The sequence below is a fragment of the Alexandromys fortis genome, unplaced genomic scaffold, assembly GCF_014885135.2.
Source record: "Alexandromys fortis isolate MF-2015 unplaced genomic scaffold, M_Fortis_MF-2015_v1.1 scaffold_122, whole genome shotgun sequence".
Classification (NCBI taxonomy): Eukaryota; Metazoa; Chordata; class Mammalia; order Rodentia; family Cricetidae; genus Alexandromys; species Alexandromys fortis.
Genome location: NW_026068004.1, coordinates 1,416,054 through 1,439,393, shown reverse-complemented (window position 1 = coordinate 1,439,393; position 23,340 = coordinate 1,416,054). Strand labels below are relative to the sequence as shown.

At 40.6% G+C, this 23,340-nt stretch overlaps 1 protein-coding gene across 11 annotated transcripts in view; it reads right to left on the bottom strand.

The window, feature by feature from the left end:
- The window catches only part of Macf1 (microtubule actin crosslinking factor 1), a 329,723-nt gene that overhangs the window by 20,685 nt on the left and 285,698 nt on the right, over nt 1–23,340 (bottom strand). For all 11 annotated transcript variants that reach the window (XM_050161305.1, XM_050161307.1, XM_050161311.1 and 8 more), the window contains 24 exons: nt 22,376–22,582; nt 19,837–19,956; nt 19,131–19,238; nt 18,114–18,332; nt 16,696–16,899; nt 14,845–15,076; nt 14,067–14,293; nt 12,994–13,116; nt 12,801–12,902; nt 12,319–12,420; nt 12,053–12,226; nt 11,810–11,965; nt 11,477–11,674; nt 10,904–11,032; nt 10,159–10,332; nt 7,522–7,677; nt 7,212–7,418; nt 6,968–7,087; nt 5,930–6,099; nt 5,279–5,438; nt 3,641–3,835; nt 3,216–3,344; nt 1,427–1,570; nt 1,074–1,262 (listed from right to left, as the gene is read on the bottom strand). In XM_050161305.1, coding sequence (XP_050017262.1) covers nt 1,074–1,262; nt 1,427–1,570; nt 3,216–3,344; nt 3,641–3,835; nt 5,279–5,438; nt 5,930–6,099; nt 6,968–7,087; nt 7,212–7,418; nt 7,522–7,677; nt 10,159–10,332; nt 10,904–11,032; nt 11,477–11,674; nt 11,810–11,965; nt 12,053–12,226; nt 12,319–12,420; nt 12,801–12,902; nt 12,994–13,116; nt 14,067–14,293; nt 14,845–15,076; nt 16,696–16,899; nt 18,114–18,332; nt 19,131–19,238; nt 19,837–19,956; nt 22,376–22,582 — 3,945 coding nt within the window. The remainder of the gene's footprint in view (nt 1–1,073; nt 1,263–1,426; nt 1,571–3,215; nt 3,345–3,640; nt 3,836–5,278; nt 5,439–5,929; nt 6,100–6,967; nt 7,088–7,211; nt 7,419–7,521; nt 7,678–10,158; nt 10,333–10,903; nt 11,033–11,476; nt 11,675–11,809; nt 11,966–12,052; nt 12,227–12,318; nt 12,421–12,800; nt 12,903–12,993; nt 13,117–14,066; nt 14,294–14,844; nt 15,077–16,695; nt 16,900–18,113; nt 18,333–19,130; nt 19,239–19,836; nt 19,957–22,375; nt 22,583–23,340) is intronic.

Below are 23,340 nucleotides of genomic sequence, written 5' to 3'. Positions count from 1 at the left end.
GTAAGTGACAACAGAGTGGTCTGGGACTGAACTGCTGAGGAACAGAGGGCAGTTCTGACGGACGGTCTGGACAGACACAGAAGCCCGACAGTGCTGTGGACCAGGACTCTTCATTTCATTTGGTGGTGAGAGGGTACAATCAAAGGATTAGCAAGAAGTGGGGCTGGAGAGGTAGGCAGGGGATCCCAAAGGCCCATGTTCAGCTGTGGAATTAGGATTTTCTCAAGACCAATAGGGGGCAAGTGAAGGATTTTAACATGATCCGATCTATGCTTAGGAGGAATTATTCTTCCTTTAGTACAGAAGCAGAGTGACAGGAGATGGGCGAGGACTACTTTTCCTATCTCTGTGATAAAATGCTGTCAGGCCATAGGTTTCTGGCTCCAGCAAAGGTCAGGCTTCTAAGCTGGGCTCTAAGATTTTCACTTCTGGTGATCTTCCCAGTGCAATGCCTGTGAAACTGTGAGTGGATACTCCACGGGGCATACTTCATCTTCAAAATAAGACTCTAAACTGTTTCTGCTAGTGGCCTCCAAGAACAGCTGGAGCCAGAAAAATAAACAAACAAACAAATAAATAAATGAGTCTTTTTTTTAAATTTCTTTTTTGTTTTTTTTTTTGAGACAGGGTTTCTCTATGTAGCTTCAGAGCCTGTACTGGTACTCTCCAGGCTGGCCTTGAAGTCACAGAGATCTGCCCGCCTCTGCCTCCTGAGTGCTGGGATTGAAGGTGTGTGCCACCACCACCCAGCTGAAAATAGAGTCTTCAATCCTACAAATACAAGGAACTAAACTGTCAAGAAAACAAATGAACACAGCAGAGAATCCATGAGAGCTCCCCACGAGAACTGCAAAACTATCAGCTAGAGCAGTATCTCAAGGCACAACACCTCAATATTGAGAAAATCGTGATTTCTGCCTGATGACAACCTAAGATGCTAACCCACACCATGACTTCTAACGCATGAAAACTTATAAACAGAGCTGATGCAAATCGCTAAGTCTGTAGTGGTAGATACAGTAAGGATGGGAATATGGTCCACAACACACAGAAGACACAGAGAAGCAAGATACCTGATGCTCAGTGATAAGAGCTTTAACTCGGTCTATATTCTGAGGGATAGGCTCCTGATCCCGCTGGATTAGGGTGGTCTCAGCCCACTGGATCCAGGCTAAGAGTTCTTCCAGGAGCTCAGCATTAGCCACCAGTTCTGACAGAGCTGCTTCCAGGCGTTGCTGGTGTTGTTTTGCCCATGTCAGGACCTGTAGAGAAAGAAAGAAGCAAACCTAATACATTCTATTCGAAACTTCTCAGGAAGGAAGGAAGCAAAACATAAGGTGTCCGCAGAAGCTAGTGACGAGCACCTCACTGTACCAGCCACTCAAAAGGGCCTTCATCTGATGGACTCACTGTTACTCCGACTCACCTCCTCAAAGCGAGCTCGGATGATGGTGATCCAGTGTTTGATGGTCGTGATGCAATCAGGATGGCAGACAGCCAGGATAACTTCTCCCATCGCCACTGCTGTGTTCACATCCACCCGTTTTTCTTCTACTTTCTTCATGAACTCCTACATAAACATGAGCCAAAACCAAAAACTGACAAATCTACCTATCAGTACCATGAGTTTATATTAAAAGAAGAAACATTTCATTGTTTCTTCCTATGTGTTAATACAGCCCTTGAAATTGCAGGGTAACTCCCTGTAAGCAGCCACAGTGTTGAGACACTCGGATGAAGCTAATGCTACAGGAGACCACAGAAATCTAAAGGCAACAAGAACAAACAATAGTCGACAAAGGGAAATGGAAGCAGTTGAGAGCAACCTGGCAGAGTGAAAATGTAGGCTGCATACATGGTTATGACGGGACTACTAAATTCATTGGAGCCCTCATGTGAGCAGTTTGCTGTGTTTGTGAAAAAGCCTGTTTGTATGCAGGTGTGACTAACATGGTGTATCCAGGTCAAAAGTGTGGGAATGATGCTCACTTAGAGATGACACAGAGACTAGGGACAATGGTGTACCTCTATTCCCTCTGCTCCAGTTCTCATTTCCATTTTATTAACACATGTTATGTGTATGAATATTTTGCCTGTATGTATATGCACCATGTGTGTGTCTGATACTGGAAGAGGCCAGAAGAGGGTATTGGATCTCCTGGAATGGAGTTAAAGACAGCTGTGAGCTACCATGTGGATGTTAGAATCTCTGAGAAAGCAGTATTCTTAACTGCTGAGACATCTCTCCAGACCTTTGATTTCTGTATTTAAAGTATTTTTTTTAGAAAAATGATGATAGTCGTAAAGCCCTAATATTTAAAAATTCCTACCACAATAGAATTTGACAGCAAAACTAAAATTAAAGTATCTAGATAACATGAAACATTTCCTCCTCCATTAGAGCTGACTGAGGCCCCACAAACCATGCTTTATTTTGCAGCATGCTAAGTGGTTTTAGAAGATCAGATAAGGACCAAAAAGTTAGCAACATAAGCTAGGTCAGATACATAAGCTAGGCATGTACAGGTGAGAAGTAAAATGGAGTTGGGTATGATAACACACTTACAGTCCTAGCACCTGGGAGGTTGAGGTAGGGTGTATGGGAGTTCAACGGTACATAAGACCCCATCTCAAAATCTAGCCAACCAACAAACAAAACTTAGAAAAGGAAATGTTCTGCATTTCCTTTTAGAACCCTGTGTGGTTTTACTTGTTTAATTACCACCAGCACCTTCATGTTAGTCCACAACTATCTGTAACTCCAGGTCTTGGGAATCTGATCTGGTTCTTTTGCATACCAGCCATGCATAAGGTGCACAGACCTACACGTAGGTAAAACCATATACATAAAATAAAAATAAATACATCTTAAAAAATATAAAGCCAATATGAGTGAGTTGTATACAAATGAATGAATGCTGATGACAGGCATCACAAAGCTTCAGGTTTCTGCTGGGTACACACACAGCCCACTCTGGTTTTTCTTTTCATGAGGTCTGACATTTACAAGCAAGTTCTGCTTTTTGTTAGTAGTGGGGCAATTCTTACCATGGTCAAGTAGCACAGATCATCAAACCTTGAGGCTAGGCTACCTTGTGCATGTCAATGAGAGACTGTAGGGACTCTGTGTCGTCAGGAAGGGCCCCTTGGAAGTGAAGTGTTTGTTCTCACCATGGTCAGATAACACAAATCATCAAACCTTGAGGCTAGGTTACCTTGTGTGTGTCAATGAGCGACTGTAGGGATTCTGTGTCGTCAGGAAGGGCCCCTCGGAAGCGAAGTGTTTGCTCTGCTTCAGAAAGCCACTCCAACAGCATATGGACTGTGTCCCGAAACTCTTCTGCCTGAAACAACAAACACAAGAAGATCTGGACTCCCTCTGTGCCTGGGGCACCAGACACCAAAAGCATGCTGGAAAAGTATCCAGATCGCACTCTACCAGTGACATTTGATGCCCCTGCCCAATGACAAGAAGGTCACTTTAATTTGTAGACCTTTGAAAACCAGTTCAATGACTGATCAAAGTCCCACAAAATGTTCAGATTATCAACTTTATTTTTGTTCCAAGACCGTGGGACTTCATTGTCCCGGTAAAGAAACTAAGACCCATATGCTCAGGTCTCCTACAAATTTATCTTACCTGTTTTAAGGCCTGCTCAAGTCGGCTTTGCTTGGAAACAGAGAGTTTGCACACAGTATCCCAGCGAGTACTCAGTTCCTGGAGCTGCCCCTTGACCCACGTTGTGTCGTCCCTACTGTTCTCAATCAGCTCTCTGCCTGACCGCTTCAGGACCTGAACAGTGCCCGTTCGCTTTCCCAGTTCTTTTTGGAAAACCTAGTTAAAGAAGAAATGAGAATTAGTTTCTTTTTTAATTTTTAAATACTTATTTTGTGTATGAGTGCAGTGTCTGTAGTTTGTACGCCATGTGCACCTTAGTGCCCATAAAGGCCAGAAGAGGGTGTCAGATCTCGGAACTGGATATATGGTAGCGAGCCACCATATGGGTGCTGAGAACTGAACAAAAAGTGCTCTTAACTGGGGAGCAATCTCTCCAGCCCTGTGTCTGACACGTGTTTTGTAATCTGCTTGGTAGGTTCTTATCATGTGTCTTCATGATGCACAGCAAGGCAGAACGGCATGTCAGAGAGAACAAACAGGTGACTCTCAAGAAGTCACTACTAACCCCTTTATCCCTTAATGCCTGGGCTTAAATTTATATTCAACCTGTTTCTCAGCAAACTCCAACTTTGCTTTAAAAAAAAAAAAAAAAAAAAACAAGCGCTACACAACACAGTAAAACACAGTCTACAAGCCAAACCAAACCAAACAACCACAACAAAAACAGGAAGCAGAGGCAGGTGGATTTCTGAGTTTTGGGGCCAGCCTGACCTACAAAGCCAGTTCCAGCAGGAGCTGTCTTCAAAAACAACCCCCCCCCCCAACCAAACACCAGAAGCTGTAGCTGTTAGTTCAGACGTTCTGATTCTCTTGACTTTAGAAATGATTCTTAATCTGAAAAGTTTCTAGAATGGAGGGGAACAGTAAGAACCTATCTGGAGTCCAGAGAATGTGGTACGTTATACTTAGTCCTGTTTTTGTTTATGTGTCAGGTCTCTCCTTCCACCATGTGGGTTCCAGGGATTGAACTTGGGCTATCAGCCTTGGCAGCAAGCACCATCACCTGTCAAGCTATCTCATTAGCCCATAGAATGTGATATAATTTCAAAGCAAAGTAGAATGTTTTGTGTTAAAACAGGAGACCATTATACAGCTCAACACAACAGGTATAGGACAGAGAACTGGTGGTATACAAGGTGGTAGGCTTGTCACTATACAAAGTGCTTAGGAAAAATCTCCCATTTCCATTTTAGGTGTTAGTGGGAATGGATTTCTTAATAGTCTTCCTCTGAATTTTAATTTCATTTGTGACTCAACCAAGAGACAAACAGGGAGAAGCTCTTCACATGCTGCCAAATCTGAATCAAACCAATTTTGGTAAATTCTTTGTGACTGATGCAGAATCCCAGCAAGTTTTTTTTTTTTCTTTTTTGCAAGGGGTTTCTCTGTATCCCTGGCTGTCCTGGAATCAGGCTAGCCTTGAACTACAGAGATTAAAGGCCATGTATCACCACACATGGTCAAAAGTTTGTTTAGACACAGAGGACAAAGGGCTGCTCCTCCACATCAGGCATTTATTCTTCTTCAGATGGTCAACACAGAGCAGGTGGAAAAAAAAAAAAAGACTTTGCCTCCCAAGAAGTCAATTTCTACTCCTACCTTATGAGCATCCATGAGGTTCATGACGAGGTCAAGGTCCCCGTGTACAGGCTGGTCCTCAGCCAACTGTGGCTCCACCTTGTACAACCAGTCAACTAAGGCCTGCAAAGCATCCATGAACTGGCCTGAAAACAGTAAGGCTTCTTCCAACTTGTGCTGCCTAAGAAAGGCATACAAATTCAGGGATTTAAAAAAAAGAAGAAATACCCACAATCCTGACTGCTGAAATGGAATACTGCTTAAACTCTAAGTTTCTATGTTAAAACAGTTAGGAATATAGACTGTAAAGAAATGAGAGAAATGCTTAGACATTTTAAATCAAACCATGTCTAGATGTCTAGACTGATCTGTTTTATGAGTGGTTTGCCTGCAGGAATATATGTGCACCTATGTGTGTCTGGTGCCTGCAAAGGTCAAAAGAGGGAGTTGGATCCCCGAGAACTGGAGTTACAGGTATCTATCACTGACATGAACATGAGCCATATATATAGATGCCAGGAACCAAACCTAGGTCTCTGCAAGAGCAACAGGTGTACTAAGTCACTAGCTACCCGGCCCCCTTCATTCCTATCTAGTGACAATCTCTTAAGATAATTTGGCACACCATATCTGTATGGGTCTACCCTTACGGGGGGACAGATGCATGCTTACCGCTCTACAGACTTGCCACAGACGGTATCCCATTTGTCTCTGACTTCTCCTAGCAAGTTGTCGAGTTTCTGAGTGTCATCAGCAAGCAAAGTCTTGTCTTTGAGTGCTCTGCCAGTTCTGATTGTGGTGTCGTACACAGGCTGTTTGCCACCGAGAGTTTTCTGAAACTCCTGTTTCCAGAAATAAAGAAAAATAAGCAAATAATACATACATACTTATTAAAAATTAGATAATAGCATGAGGTCCTGGGTTTAATTCCCAGTCCCCCAACAGTGTAGGGTATATTTTGATTTGTAATCAACTTTTTTTTTTAGTTTCCAGGTTTATAAACTAAATATAGCATTAAAAACACCTCTCTCTCTCTCTCTCTCTCTCTCTCTCTCTCTCTCACACACACACACACACACACAGACAGAAAACCCCAAATAAAACTAAACTAAACTAAAAACTAAACTAAACTAGCTTACTCTTAAAAGAAATTTGTAACTTTCATGTATACCATACATAACAGCACATGGTAATTTCTAAAACCCCATACTTTGGCTTAAATACTCATATAACCAGTTTGTTTAAATTATTACATAGAATATGACTTTATCTTATCTAGGTATCCCATGGACTCTTAAGATTGGTGCATAGCACCAAGAACACTTGTCCAGTTTATATAAACCCTAAATTTAATCCATAGCATTGCAAACCATGCTATGTGGCTCAAGCTGGCCTGGAATTCTTCTATGAAGCCCAAGCTACTCTTTAACTCTCATCCCTCTTGCCTCAGGATGTAAAGCAATAGAATAGGATTATAGAAATTTGCCACCATGCTTAACTTTCATCTTGACTTCTTTTTTTGTTTGAGACAAAATGCAGGACCTTGTCCATGCCAAGCAAGAACTCTTATTAAGTGATTTACATTCCTAGCCCCTTGTTGATATTTCAATGTGATCAACTATTTTAAATAGGCTCTGGTTTCTATTTTTAGCAAGTAACACGCTTTGGTGAATACCAAGCTTAGGACCTCACAGCAATGAACCCCTTTACCTTATGTTTAGAAAGCTGGAGTTTTATTTTGTCTGGGTCATTGGAAATCTCCAGTTCTGAGTCCAGATGACTCTCTGCATCTTCTAGCCAGTCAATCAGTTTTTTCCAAGCTTCATAGAACTAAAATGAAGATGTACATTGTAACAGAAAAGACTATGCGAACTGTACACTCATCCATGATCACCATTTCAGAAGTTCAGGACTCAAGGCTTTCACAGACTCAGTGCCTTCTTTAGTAACTTACTTGTTTTGCCCGCTTCCTGGCATCATCCAGTGATCTCCCCCTTTCAACAGATCTCTGAACAACCTTCTCCCACCGAGACTGGACACTAACTAACAGATTCTTGATCAAGACAACATCCTGTTTCTGACTAAGGAACTTTAACTGGTTCCCTGTTTGATCCAGCTCGATGATCTGGTCTCGATGAGCGTTTACTTCATTAGCAAAAACCTGTGGGAAAATATTGCTCGTTTTAGTCATAGAAAAAGGCAAAGGAGCACTCCTTTGCATGAATCCTTTTAAAGGGAAAGTGACATCATCTTAAGGCAGTTACCTTATGCTCTTCTATCTGGGAAAGAACAGTGTTCAAAATCAGACTGGGAGGCGAGGCGATGTTTAAACTCTGCTCTGCCAGAGTAAGCCAGTTGATAAATTCTTGCAGGGAATTCTGGAATTCTGTTGCCAGGCTGAGGGCCTCTTCGAGCTTTGACTAAATTTTAAATAAAACACACAGAAGAAAAAGTACCACATTCAGAAATTATACAACAAAAGCATGAGATGTATACCAGATTAAATGATCCTAGATAGGAAAACCCATCTAATGAACCACTAAATACACCTCAAATACAAAAGCTGGAAATTCTAAATGTTAAGTGTCTGAATCTAGACACACCTGGACAAGAACTGAATAATGAACAAGGAAAAGGCATAATTAGTGTTTACATTTTTCTTGGCTACTCTCTGCTTCCTGGAACATTTAAGGAAAGAACAAACTACTCAGTAAGTAGAAGTGAGCATGCTCTAGGGCTAGTGATAGCTACAGAACCTAAATCCTGACCCATGTAAAAACCCACATTTAATGCACATCTTATGGTGTGGAGAAAGTAAATGATGAGTGTTTGGCTGTAAAGATACTGCTGCTACAGTGTTCACTGTTTAAATACATGTTTTTAGAAAGTATAACATGAAGTATCTGAGTCTGAAATGTGTGTTGATGCCACAGAACTCTAGGAACACACTGAAGTATAACTTTTTAATCTACTCTCACTTAATGAATGACAGAAAGTAATGGTCATTCAGGGCGAGACCTAATCTCCATTAGTACATCCCAGCCCAGGGTCACGAGCTCCATTCTCAGGGATTTCTAGTCCTGGCTTCTTAGTGGATACCTGGGGCCATCTACTAGGCAGGCAAAATAAATGATGGTTTTTAAAAGATGATTATATCCAGAATATACTAAAAATGAATACATTCAAAAAGTACACTGAAAACAAACTGTTACTAATTGCAGCTGATTAAATTACATTTTTTTCTTTATCCTTTCAGGTTACTTTATAATTAATGTTCTAAAAGCATACAACATGCAATGGTAGAATGCTTGTCCAGCATGAATGATGTCCTAGGTTCAATCTCCACCACTGAAAAAAAAAGTATCAACCAATATAAACAACTCTGGTGGACACTATAATAACATCAAAGCTTTCAGACACATCTAGAAATTAATACCTAGGTCTATTCTTTAATAAGGCACTATACATCTTTAATAAATGATTTTTAAAAATTATCCCAAAATATAATATTCCTATATAACCAAAAGACTATTCTTGACACCAAAAGTGGTTTTCTTGCTTTACAGCCCATGCTGCCCTTACATTTGAGATTCTCCTGCTTCAAAATCTTTGCTAGGGAACTTAATTGAGTTGGAACTCTGCCTCAGTTTCTCTCATTAATTTTGCTTTTGCTTTCTGCAGGACAGAGAACAAGAACTAGAATACAGGCTTACTTTCAGGTTCTTCACATCACAAAATTATGCAAAGCCACACCAGAACAGTGTGACAAACTAGCGCCTCTCTAAAAACATTCCTTAGTGTGTGTGAGTATGGTCTATGTTCTTCTGCCCAGCAATTCCAAAATGATTGGGTATGTTTGTGTACTCTTCCTGTAACAGCTGCAGTGTCCAGAACACACTTCCTCACTATTTACTGAGTGGAGATGACCAATCCAGAACACACTTCCTCACTATTATTGAGTGGAGATGACCAATGGATTTATTTGCATTTATTTTTCCTCATGTAAGAGGTATATGAGGGGGTGAAGGTGGCAAAAGGCCATCTGAGCGGGGACATGAGAGACAGGAAGATAGAGAGACTGGAAGACAAAGAGAATTAATGAGAGGTTATTTGTGTATTTTATATTTGACCTGACTAGCAAAGAAGAAAATGAGAGTTGGTAGTCATTAAAAAGAACAAGCAAGCAAACAAACAAACCAAAAACCCAAAACAAACAAAAAAAAAAAAAACTAGCCAGGCTTAGTTGAGGCAGAGACAGGCAGATCTCTGAGTCTGAGGTCAGCCTGGTATACAGAGCGAGTTCCAGAAAAGCCAGGGCTACACAGAGAGACCCTGTCTCGAAAACAAAAACCAACCAAACAAACAAACAAAAAATTCCAAAAACCAAACATACAAAAAAAACTTTTTCAAAAAAAAAAAAAAAAAAAAAGCCTTGATCCCTTCTCCCCCTTTCTGCAGTTATAAAGAAGAAAATCCAGTTTCTGAGGATTAGCAGGAAGAGGTCATAATTGACCTTTCTCTTGGTTTCTAGTAAAAATCCTTACAGAAAGTTGCCAGTCACACTTATACTGCCCTGTCCCCAACTTCTCGATTCTATGTTAAACTTTGTTTTCAAGTAGAAACCCACACTGGGATTAGTGTCAGATATGAAGTAACAGTAACAGGCAGCGGTGTCTTCCTGGCAGGTGGAGAAAAGGAGCAACTATAAACCGAAGACCGACAGGAGCTAATGCTGTAAGTGACACAGACAACAGAAATCGAAGACAGGTTAATATGAAGTACACTGTGAGGGAAAGTTCACTATCACAACATATCCATCTTCAAAATCATCCCAAAAAACAGAGACAGTAATGCCTTATGGTCACCAAACACACTGCCAAACAACATTTCTGTGGTGGTACCTTTCTTTCTTCCATCTTACTGCTGACCACGTGCCACTTCTGTTCCAAGAGAACCACGCTCTGCTCAGTCTTTGAGCCAGACCCAGAATCACCACGGCTGAGGAGCATAAGCCTTCCCTTGTCAAGCAGCTGATTGTAAGTCTCCTCCTTGGCTCTCAGCTGAGAATGCAGTTCCTACAAGAGAACGCAGGAAGAGATATCAATACTATCTACTTCCTGGAAGACCCCATATACATAGATTCAACAGCACAGCCTGGGAAAACCCCTAACAGCCTTGTCTTGATAGAAGTTTCTTTTAGGTTCAGTTCAAAGTGTGAGCTATTATTACTATTTAATAATAAAATCTATAATTCTTCCTTAATATGAAAACAATCAACTCACCAAGAAAATAATTTTTTTAAGGATCAAAGATCTCAAAAGTAGTCTTTAATAATTTATTATTGTCTTTTATTTATGTTATCTTTTGTTCTCAATAGGCTCTCTTAAAACACTGTCAACACTGCTCAGATTTCTCCTGAACCCTTACTGAACACAAACACTCTGGAAATGCTCTCAGCTCTAGTCAATACCCTGGTGCCCACCAGATGGATGGTTTACCAGCTCACCGATGCCGCTCTAGCTGACTCTTCCTTTCACTACTGCTGCCTGTGTCGGGCACTAAAGTCTGCAGATGAGCTGCACTAGCGTCTCTCAGAGAGGCTACTGAACAGAGACGCTTATGTGCAATCTGAAGAGCTGCTATTACCATGTGTGTGTCAAGCTGTTCTCTAGCAGTCTCAGGGAGTCCTCCTGTAGGCTTGGATGCAGACAGCTGGCTCTCCATTCTATTGAGTTCCAAGAGGAAATCTTCAATTTCACTGTGGAAACCCTGGGCCTTTTGAGAAAAAGACATATCAACAGTATCAGTAAGCAAGTGTAAAAGCAATCTTTTGGAATGATCCTGAGCTTACTGGGAGGAATCTGAAGCTGCTCCCAGGCACAGTAGTTATATCATTTCTGGACTAGCACAATCTGCTTGCTTATGACAAAAATCTAACTATAACACAGTATTGATGCCTAATACAATCTGATGAGTGGACTAAGGAATTGCTGAAAAAGGAGAAGCCTGACTTGATGATGTAGGAAAAACCTGAATCTCAAAATAAGTTGGTCAGAGTAAAGACTAACTGTGATTAGTAAATACATGGGACTACAAACAAATCCCAAGGGACCCACCAATCAAAAGCTGCTCTTCACATAAGGGGCTCTACCCCAGATGGCTTCCTTTCTCTCACTTAGGCCTCCTCCCAACACTCTGCCACCTGGACAACATGCATACCTGCTGCAGAGTTGACTGGAGCTGCTGCTCCCTCTCCTCGGTCTTTTGCAGCACAGATTCCCAGCACTGGTTCATGGTTTCCAGGCGGCTCCTTAGGCTGCTGGCATCATCTCCAGCACTAGATTCAAGAAGTTCATTGCCAGCTTTGTTGACTGTTTCCACGGTGGCTTGATGAGCCAAAACATCATTTTTCAGAACCTAAAAAATGTTGAATGACATAATTGATGTCTCAATTGATGTCAAATAAACCTGGCTCAAGGTTCACAAAACATTAAGCTTCCCATGGTATCTGGTCTCAAATGGACAGAGTTAGGTAGAAATGAAAATACTCACATGGTGTTTTGCAAGTTCAACTTCAATGACTTTTGGATCTCCACTTATTGGTCTCTGAGCATCAAGCAGCTCTTCAGTGTGAGTTAACCAACTCATTAGTTCCTCTAGGGCATGCTGGAACTGACCAAGGGCCAAGAGAGCACCTTCTAGCTTATGCTGCTCGGGACAAGACAAGGAATATTTTGTTAGGAAATCAGAGAAGGTACACAGCAGTTCACTAACCTATGGTACCACTAGTCTTACCTGTCGATGGGCAATTTTCTCATCCAGGTTCTCCCAGAGGTGTTTGAGCTCTGTCAATGGTTCTCGTATAATGTCTCTGTCTGTTTCATCAGTAGCTTTCTTTAACATCAATTCACCCTGGTGAATGAGTTTTTCCATCTCAATTTGTTGTTGGTAGACTTCTACTTTGAACTCCTATAAAAGATGTACTTAATGTTAACAATAAACCAAATTTTCAATACTAAAGAGAAGCAATTCTCTTTTCAAAGCCATTCCTACATACAAACCTTCATTTCATTTAACTGATCTTTGACAGTGTTGAGGTCAGTGCCCACTGGGGGCATGGTGCAGAGTTTGATCACAGTGTTGTCTAGCCAGTCAAACATAGCCTGAAAAACACAAACATGAGGTTAGAAGAGAAGGGTCATTTCCTTCCCAACTATGGGCTTCACGATTAAATGGGTTTAGGACCTCTAGCAAGCGGCGACTTACACAGTCTGGCCAGCTTCATTGAATAGCTGCAAGGGTGCCGGTATGACAAGCAGGCAATGACAATGAAAATGGCAGTAGTACAGTAGAACTCAGATGTATATTATGTCAACGTTTTTCTCAACAGACGTGGGAAACTTAGGCCAGAAATGTAGAAGCAACACTGTCTTAGGTTTCAAAATACTGCAATACTGAGGGTGAGCCACTCCGCACCAGATTTAGAAATGACAAGAGAAAGTAGAGCATGTATTTCCTTTGTGGGCATCTCCCAGCCTCTTACCTGGAGAGTGTCCTGATACTGCACAGCTGCTTGCATGGCATCCTCAAGTTTTTCTAGCCTTTCTTTCCAAGTTTTGTTTAAATTCTCCCAAGCATTATTCATCTACGGGAGAAATATTGAATCAAACCCTTCCAGCAATGCCTCTCTGGTCTAACCCACTGTGTTCATCTGACCCCTCACCCACTCTCCACACCTCATCAATGCTCTTCTTCACTTCAGGTTTCTCAGTTTCTCCACAGGCAAAAATCAAATCTGTTCCAAGGATTCTAATGAACTCCAATTCCTCGTGCAGACCATCTGTCTCCTCCTTAATTGTCTAGATGAGAAGGGCAGAAAATGAATCAAAACAGAAAGTAGAACATAACTTCTCAAATTCTGCAAATGCAACATAGCCCGCTGCATCAAGAGCCAACACTAAGTAGAACCTGAAAAATCACAAGATGTCTTTTCTCTTAAGATATTGCTTATCCAGAAGAGTGCAGCCTCATACCCAAGTGGTCAATGTAAATTACATATCAAAAAAATAAGTAAATCAAATGTATTATATACAAAGTCACAAAATATGAGCACATAATGATGACAAAAATGGCAGGGAAAGCATTAACTTGAAGGGTATAATGAGCTTTGATAATTAACCAGCCCTTCTTGGTTCCAAGAAAAAAATATACGATGCAACAACACAGCAGCAGTCACAAAGGCTGGTGCTGATAGACTAGCTCACAGCTGGGCTATATAATCTTAAATACAATCAGCTCTTTGTTAGCGTCTAAAACAGTTCACATACCAACAGAGAAGGATAAAGGAGGAGGAGAGTTTCCATATGAAAAGTGTCTCAAATAAGATGGTGAGACAGGCACTGCTTGTGCCAAAAGGCTCTCAAGTGAAGTCCGTCTAGTCAAAAATTAGAGTGCCCAGAAATACTAGGAAAAAATGTGTTTAAAGTGACTTGCTATCCCTGGATGAGGAATTCCGAATCTTTTATTTTCTATTGTCTATCTCCTCCCTGAAAGTGGAAAAAAAGTCTCACTGTAAAAAACAAAACAAAGCAGCTACCACAACATACTTGGTCTGGGGGCTTAGCTCAGAGGCACTGCACTTGCTTAGCATGTATGAAACCCTAGGCTCAATCCTCAGCATTGCAAGAAAACAAAAAAAAATAAATAAATAAAAATCACCACTACACACATGCACATACACCCCAATCAACTTGGATATAGTATTTTGCTAAAGGACACACACACAAGATGATGTTTTGTATTTTGTTACCTCAGCAGCTTCAACCTGTTGCTTGATGATGGACGGGTCAATGCCAGGGCTTTCCAAGTCATGGACAATGTCCTGGGTGTCTTTGATAGTCGTCAGGAGAGCTGCCATATCATACCAGAACTTTTCCGCTAACTCAAGGACATCAAGGAATTTAATCTCTCGCTCTTCAGACCGTGCTTTGATGTCCTCCCAGAAGAATACCATTTGATCCAGCTTGTCCTGAATTTCTGAAGTAGTAAAGCAAAGATGTGAACAGAATCTCTCTAAATCTGAAATCGAAATTTCTCATTGAAATTCATTATAGTTCATCGTAGCTTTATCACTATCATTTCTACACTAGTATTTTCTGCTTGTTGATCTCCCTTATAAAGAAAGGAACCACAGAAGCAATCTGGAAATATCATACAAAATATCTGATCAGATAAAAGTCCTTAACTTAAGGGTTGAAATGGAATGCTTCCTTCTAGTGTTCTTATTGAACTTTCTGTGAATTTCCCATGGAAAATGTTACAAAAGGTAGTTATGTTCTGCCCACTATTGATACTGTGATACTCACATTAGGGGTTAAAGGAGCATTTGTTTCCTGGCCTGGGAATCTAGCGCCCAATTGTAAACTTGTTTCAATAGGAAAATGTGTTCTGAATTCTAAATGAATTCTACACGACTTTTTAGAATGCTCATTACTTGAGCAGTGACTCTGGGTAGGATGTTGGAGGTAGCCACAGCCTGGAATTCAGTCTGTGCTCTTTCTTAAAGAATAATCATATCCACCAAGTACCTTTTGCAGCCAGATCCTTGTCTGCTCCCAGAGATCTCCCAATGAGTTCCTCTCCACGACGCTTCAGGGCCTCAAAGGATGGCTGCAGTTTTTCTAGCTCCATGGTGGCACTTTTATTGTCACTGATGCACTCTCTAATCTTGTCGACTTCAGCAGGAATCAGGGGCGGCATCCGTAGGCGAGAAGAAAGATTCTCCAGAGTTTCCAACATGGGTTCAATTTTATCATGAAACTAAACAAAATTGGGTTATTAGCCATCATAGCAATACTTTATCATGTTGGGGAACATGTTAGGGCATAAAGTCAAACTATAAACCTATTGTTTAGGATTGCCCATATTCAGTCTGGCCCAATGGCTATGTTAAAGGGTTGGGTTTGTTTAAAAACCTGTTTTGGACTTAGTAAACTAGTGCTGGTATATTAGAGTGGCAAAAAGACAGTATTTATTTTTTGAGTCAAAAAATACTAAGTAATACACCAAAAAGTCACAAAATGGTTAGTATTGTCACAATACTTCTCAAACTGCAACTAATATGATGAGATAGGTACAAGACTATGAACTGCTGAGAGTCAGTACTCAGCACTTCAGATGACAGCTGCATGCAACAGACCAGAGCAACAAGTTAAGGTGCCCTCCATCGCTATGTAAATGGATGGGAACTTAACCTGCTGAGTACCTGGAGTCTGAAATACTACAGTATGCAGTTTAACAACCCACACCGTGCAACAAGAGAAAGGGAAGTGCTGGCATGACGATCGGTAACAAGGAAGGCCAACTCTAACCTTCCCACTTTTCTGGTACTTTGAATAAAATGACTAAAATCATAAAATTCTGAATTTATAATTTGATATATAAGTTGGGAAGAGAGAATACCACAGAAAGAGTTTTCGTCTAAAAACCTCATCTAAAATCAACTCTGGATTTATTAATTTGAGTAAGGCTCATCAATGTCAAGTGCCCTACAAGAGAAACAAATGTCTTAAATCATTTCTCACTACTCCCTTACTTCTATATTCCATGTCAAACAAAATGGTCACATTAAACTTCCAGGAAAGGTAGGATGAAGCTTTCTTATAGGCATTGTCCTCAGTTTTCAGCTCTATAAGAACATTGACTCCCATGGAGTGAGTGGGAACCTTACCTCTGTGATCTGTAATGGTGGGCGCGGTCAACACAACAATGAAATGTGACGATGTGGGGAAGACAGGAGCAGGCAGCAACAACACAAAGTAACACATTCCACAATGTGAGTGAGATGGGACAGGAGGTGGGGGGGAAAAACGTGAGTAAGTACAAGTATTAACCAAAAATATTGACTCAACAAGGAATAAAATATCCAGACATGACAAGAGTACCACTAACAGTAATATATTAGTTGAGAAGTGTGTAGTTACATGCTTGAAAGTCTACTGCTGGTGGTTTTCCCTTCTCTGGTGTACTTCCTATGGAAGCATACTTTTTTCTGAATTTAAAAAGTTGGCTGCTTAAATTAATGTGCTGTCATTCTAAATCTCACCATTAATAGCCTCAATTAGAACTTGACTTTTGTTGAGGTAATCACTGGTTTTGGATCTGCAAAATTAAATTATCCTCAAATCATCCCCACTAAAGAGTCACTGTAGCACGAAGCTTTCAGAGAAGCCATCAATAAACAATTACAGAGATCAGCCAAGATGCATTCCACCTTTCACACAGTGTCAGCGCACCAATGCTCTTGAGGGCAGAAATGCAAGGAGACAGAGTTCCCTACTCTACAGATAATGGATTAGCAACATGGTGTCTGGGTACTCCTGCACAGAGAGGCTAACAGACTAGTGGGCAGTTGAGAACCCTAACACAAACATACATACCTGAGCAGACTGGGACACAGCCTCATCCAGAGCCAGGGCCCGTTGGCGCACCTCATCTTTTATTTGGGCATACATGTTTTCTGCTTTCTGGTATTTTTCTTCTACCATTTTTCCTTCTTCAGGGTTTAACTCCTTTAACTGTGGCCCTATCTTTAGTATCTTATCAATATGAGGCTTGTGTTCAGCAATGGATTCCCTCAGTTGCTGTGGAAAGAACATGAATTAAAACATAGTAAGTAAAGACAACAAGCAATTAGCAACAAAAATACAATGAGGATTCCTAGGTCATAACAAACCAAAAATAATGAGCATGTTTATATCAGGTTATTTAGATACCTTGATCATAGGTAATAACAGCTTTGAGAGAAACAAACTGAACTGTTAACCAGCAAGTCCTAGCCTCTCACCATTTATGGAGGGTTTGGGCTCCAATACTATGTAATTCTCTTAATTTCCCGAATCAGATCAGATGTCCAATCACTATGGAAGTCTTCCTGGGCATATCCATCCCACTTCTAAGTATGTCTTGGTATCACATTATCATAATAGAATATATTACATAGCTCAGTATCTGTCTACACATCAGACTGAGTCACCAAGCAGGGTAACTTAAGAACAGCAATCACTTGGTAACTCAACCACTCTGACTTTATTGCTATGTCCAGTTTACATCTCCACTTAAAGAAACATGGGGATAGTACTAAGGAGAAATCACAAACCAGAAATGGACATTTAAGTAATAGAAATTTATGCAACAGTTGTAGCTGATACATCTATAAATTTCTTTCATCTTAAATCTATGAGGCAAAAATATTCTAATTCCTTCACAGCTCCCATTCTCATCAAGTGAAAGAGCCAGCCACACTTTAATACCTGAATAACCTCAGAAATATTTTAAATTTCTTTGATTTTTAGCTGTTATTTATTTTTTTTCTTGTACATTGGGGATCAAACTTGAGACCTCAGGCATGCATCGAGTGCTCTACCACTAAGCTAATCCCAGCCCTAGTTAGCTCTTTCTTTCTCCCCATATACAAAAAGTTTTTTATAAAAAATTTCTTTCTTTAACTTTTTGAAGAATTTAACTCTTTAACTTTTTTGGCCATAAGCCTGCCTGAACTAGAATTTTCTCTGTAACCTAGGCTGTTCTCTAGCTCATGACCACCAACATCTAGAGTGCTGGGACTGCAGGCATGTACTACTATGTCTGGCTTGACAGCTTCCTGACACATCTGTAATCTTCTTTAATCAAGTAATATTGAATGATGAAGAAATTTTAACACGCGTTTTCATTGTGAAAAGAAATTCTAATTAGGAATTAACTTTGCATCCTAAAATTCACCCCATAAGCCTTAATTAGTGTTTTCAGTGAGTTACAGGGTCCGTCTCCACTGAGGAAGAATTGGCATGCTCCTTACCCTCATCTCTTCCTGCTGCTGTCTGAGTTGCTCATGATCAACGGCTGGAGGGGGCAGCTGTGCTATTAATGCTAGAGTTTCTTCAGCCCAGGGGCTAAGCTCTTCGTATGTTTCCCAAAACTGGTTCACCAGGACCTGTGCCCGCTCTAGGCGGGCATAACGCTCTGAGTTGAGCAGGCTAACGGCTTCATATTGCTGTATTAGGCACTCAGTTTTCTCCTACAAGTCAAACAGAAAAAGAAAAAGAAAAAAAACATTATTAGAAGCTTCTTTTTCCTTAAAAAAAAAAAAGCAGGATGCATAAAGGCCTCCCACGAAATTGCATGCACACACACAAGTGTAAAGAAACATACAGTAAATTAACTAAAATGGACTAATGAATAAGTGATTTTTAATTTCTTTATATTTAATTCAAATTTAACTACCACACATACACATTATGTCTAGGATTTGAAAAGTATGGATATGGTTGAAAAGGTAGTAAAACAGCACACAGAAAAATAATTAAAAATAATCTTCTAGGGCTGGGTATGGTGACGCAGGAGGCAGAGCCAGGTCATCTCTGAGAGTTCCAGGCCAGCCAAGGTTCCATCCCAAAAAGCAAACAAACAAAAATAACAACAACAACCAAAGCCTAACAGAGAGACAACCAAACTGTGGGGAAACTGACACGCCCAGTGCTGACTGGAGAGGAAGCCTCCAAACGTGCACTTAGTCTTTAGAGTGTAGGAGGAGCAGCTCAGGCCAACTTTTGTCTAAGAAACAGTGGTCACCACGCACCTTGTGTTGGTTGCACTTTTAAGATAAGGACAGATATGACTTAGATGGCCTGGAACTTGAGAGGCTTTTGCTTCACTCTCTCAGGTACTATGAGCGTGTGCCCCATATGCCTTGCCCTAACCATCAGTTATCAGAAAGTCTAGTAGGAGAAACAACACTTTTAAAACATTACTTCATTGTTTTATTTCCAGTTTAGCTTGATGAAGAAATGCGGCACGAATAATAACTGTAATTCACCTGCAGTACAGCTTTCTGCTCCTCTCCACATGTGTTAAATATTTCACCACGGTGACTGAGCAGTTCATCCACTGAATCTTTGTGTCGGATGATGTCAATGGAGAAAGCCTTTGAAAAGTAAACTGCAATTAAGCCAAGAAGCGAAAGGACCTGTCCTGTGCCCATGCTGGTGAAATGTCAGACACAACAAGTGAAATTCCTTGTTTTAAAAATACATGAAGAGTATTCTTAAAGGTTAGTGTTTACCTATTATCAAAGCTTATCTTTACAGGAAACATTGTTTTCAATGCTTATTTTTAGTTGTCCACAAAAACATTTCCTTCCTAAATCACTCAGGAGACGGCTAACTATTCTTTTTGGGATTCAAAGATCTACTTATCCTTTTCTATAAAAAGAACAAACATAATATATTTTCCTCATCCGAATAAAGTTTTTCCAATAATTTATTTAACTTTATTTTATGTGCACTGGTGTGAAGGTATCAGATTCCCTGGAACTGGAGGTGCAGACAGTTGTGAGCTGCCATGTGGTGCTGAGGATTGAATTTGGGTCCTCTGGAAGAACAGCCAGTGCTCTTAAGTGCTGAGCCATCTCTCCAGCCACCAAATCAAGTATTTAAGGATTAATTTCTATCATATTCCATTAAACCATCCCCCTTAACTCTCTCCCAATCAGGACATGTGAGCATTTGGCTGTCTATACTCACCTTCTGTACCTGCAGCTGAGCCGTGGTCTGGTCTTGCTCTAGACGGATTGGACCAAGCGCCATCAGCTTTCGCTTTGTTTCAGCAACCCAGGCTAGTTCTGCGTCTGCAGCTTGCTCGTACTAACAGAGTCAAGAAAAATGAAGAGTTACATGCAGCCAAGGTCTCTTTCTTACAGCTGTAAATTAACCAACACCAGAAAAGCCTGGATTTCTAGAAGTATAGTTGTACCTCAAAAGGTAAATTAAAAACTAAAAACAATTTTATAAGAATCACAAACAAGCTGTAGAGGGCTTTGTAGCTAGTGGAAAAGTACTTAATGAACATGCATGAGGCTGCGGGCTCAGTCCCCAGCACCATGGTAACAGGGATGACAACACACACGATTCTTTAAGATGAATATGGAAACACATGCCTATAATTCTATCACTTGGGAGACTGAGGCAGGAGAATTGAAAGTTTGAGGCCAGCCTGAACTACACAGGCATACCCTGTCTTACAATAGTAGCAAGAATTTTTAAAAGGAAACAAAATCACAACAAAAATGTAGGAAAATTAGATTTCAACTCCTTCAAGAGAAGCTATAGAACTTAGTAGATGGTTAGTCCTCCATTAGAAATAGCAGTTGGAATCTTTCTAGTCAGGGAACTTTAACAAGTGGTACTTTCTGTTAACTATCTCCAGTGCCAACACTAGACAGTAATAACTTTAGTAGTTACATTTACTACTTTTTCTTCCTTCCTCTCTTTTCTTTCTTTCTTTTTTTTCTTCTTCTTTTTTGAGACAAGGTCTTGTGATGTAACCCTAAAGGATTACAAATGTGTGTCATCTCCTGGATATAGGTGATTAAATATAAATTTAAAATGGTGATAGACAGCTGAGTAGTATTAATTTAGAAGAACTTGCCAAGATAAAGGATGGAACCTAAAAGAACCCTGAACTCAATCACAAAAACTAATGTTCTCTGTATAACTGTTGATCTTTACAGTTCTCTAATCTTTATAACCTTTTCTTCCACTTTATTAACCTCTGTCTACTTCAGTACCCTTTATCAGAAATGCTTAGGAACAGAAGCATTTTGAATTTTAGAATATTTATATAGGCAACATTACTGGCTGAGCATCCTCTGGATTTTGGAATACTTTACATTTTTAAGATTAGGGTTGCTAAACCTAGGTTTAAAGAGAAAGGTTATGGCTGGGCAGTAGCGGCACATGCTTAAAGGCACTCAGGAGGCAGAGGCAGGTGGATCTCTCTGAGTTCGAGGCCAGCCTGGTCTACAAGAGCTAGTTTCAGGACAGGCTCCAAAGCTTCAGAGAAACCCTGTCTCGAAAAACCAAAAAAGAGAAAGGTAATGAACTGGACGTTGTGAAGAAGGCCCATATCCTAGCACATAGGATGTAGAGGCAGAGGAATCAGGAGTACAGGGACAGTGAGCTGGAGGACAGACGAGGCCACACCAGACTGTCTCAAAGTAAATATGTATGCAGAGTGTATGTGAGACTCAGTTTCCCAAGCATAATACACTGCAATTGAAAACAGCTACACTGATTAGGAATAATCCTAAAGACAAATTAGGGATGTAGCTGGAATCATTAAAAGTCTTCATAACCATTGTGAACTCAAGGGGTCATCCATTCATTCAAGAGAGTGTGTGTGTATGTCGGAATATTAATAGGTGCATGGCCAGCTCATGTGACAGCGATGCCACAGATGAGACAGGAGGAGCTTGAGTTCCAGGCCAATCTGGGTTACATAGGGAGAGTCTGTCTCAATAAAAAGTATATATCTAGCTACGGACAAAAGTAATTATCTCTCGTCGCTGCCAGAAAGCAAAAGGAAAAAGAGGGAAACATGACACCTGTGTTTACTAAGGGATTCTATTTTGGGTGACTGTGCTATTTTGGTTTGCATATTTGAAAGTAATTATAGTCTTGGTATCTTTCCCTTTTCCATCAAATGCTAAGCAGTGGTGCTACACACCTTTATCCCCAGCTTCCAGGAGGCAGAGGCGGGCAGGTTTCTGTAAATTTAAGGCAAGCTGGAGCTACATAGTGAGATCCTGTCTCAACAGAAAAACAAAACAAAAGCAAACAAATAAATAAATGAGGGAGGTGGAGAGGCAGGGCTAGAGAGTTGCACAGAGGTCAAGAGCACTTCCTCTTGCAGAGGATCTGCATATGGCGGCTCACAACCATCTGATCTCAAGTCCTCTTTTGGCTTCTTTGAGTATCAGGCATAAACATGGCGCACAGACATGTATGAAGACAAAAACATCCATACACTAAAAGCTAAAAAAAATCTTTAAAAACAAAAAGTCTCACATAAGTCTCGTCTTGCAAGGTATTCTCTATTCAAAAGGTTTGAGTATTGGCTCAAATCTGGAACCTCTTCCAAGTATTTTCTATTACTGAAGCATGCTTGTTGTATTTATTTTGATCTCATTATTCTTCCTGAGCTTGTATTTACATAAGTTATAGCACTGTATCCCACATATACCCCACAGTCTAAAACACTAACGTACAACATTATAAACATTACCTGTTGTGATCTCTGAATAGCAGCATCAATTTCATCAACCCTTTGTCCAATAGTGTCACTGACCAGTTTGTACTGCTCGTTGGCATCAGACACAAGCTTATCCAGCCCTTCTCTGGCTCTCCAGGGCACCAGCTCTAGGAGAGCATGGCTCACCTCATTCACTGTGTCCAACACCAGCCTGTGCTCCATGACCTCCTTCTTCAGTTCCTAAGGAGGGAGAAGTTTTCAGGCCACACCTTACTAAATTAAGCACCTCAGCAGTGGAACAGTGGAAAGCGCTATCTCTACCACATCCCAGCAGGGCACTGACCTCCTTCCTTCAGCTCTTCTTTTCTTTGCCTTACATTTTTCAATCATTTTGAAATATGACTTTAGACTTAGCTGATGCTTGCTTAGAACTGTCTGCAAGGCTTGAGCCACATTTGTAAAACAGTGTTCCTTTCCTTTTATTCTTTAATGCTCCAACTATAGACGTTTAACCTAATGAATAGCTGTCCAGAATTTCTTTGCATCAAGAACTGCGTTTGAGTTGGGCAGTGATAATGCACACCTTTAACCCTGACACTTGGGAGGCAGAAGAAAGCAGATCTCTGTGAGTTCGAGGCCAACTTGGTCTACAAAGTGAGTTCTAGACCAGCCAGGGCTCTTACACAGAGAAACCCTGTCTTGAAAACAAAACAACAACAAAGAACTGCATCTGATCTTGCAGCAGGATCAGAAGTAACTATGAAGCACCTCCTCCCACTTAATTCTTGTCTTGTTCTTATTCTTTCCCCTCCCAGTGCCCTCATCCATCTCCCTTGCCTCCTTTTCATTTGCTTTCTTCTGGTTTCCAAATAGTGTCTCCTTTTAGAGAATGAACGTGGAGGTAAATTATACAACATAAACCAGCAAGCAACTTCCTATGAATTTGGAAATTGATGCTTTTTCTTCTTCAGACTATAGTCATTCTCATACATATATAT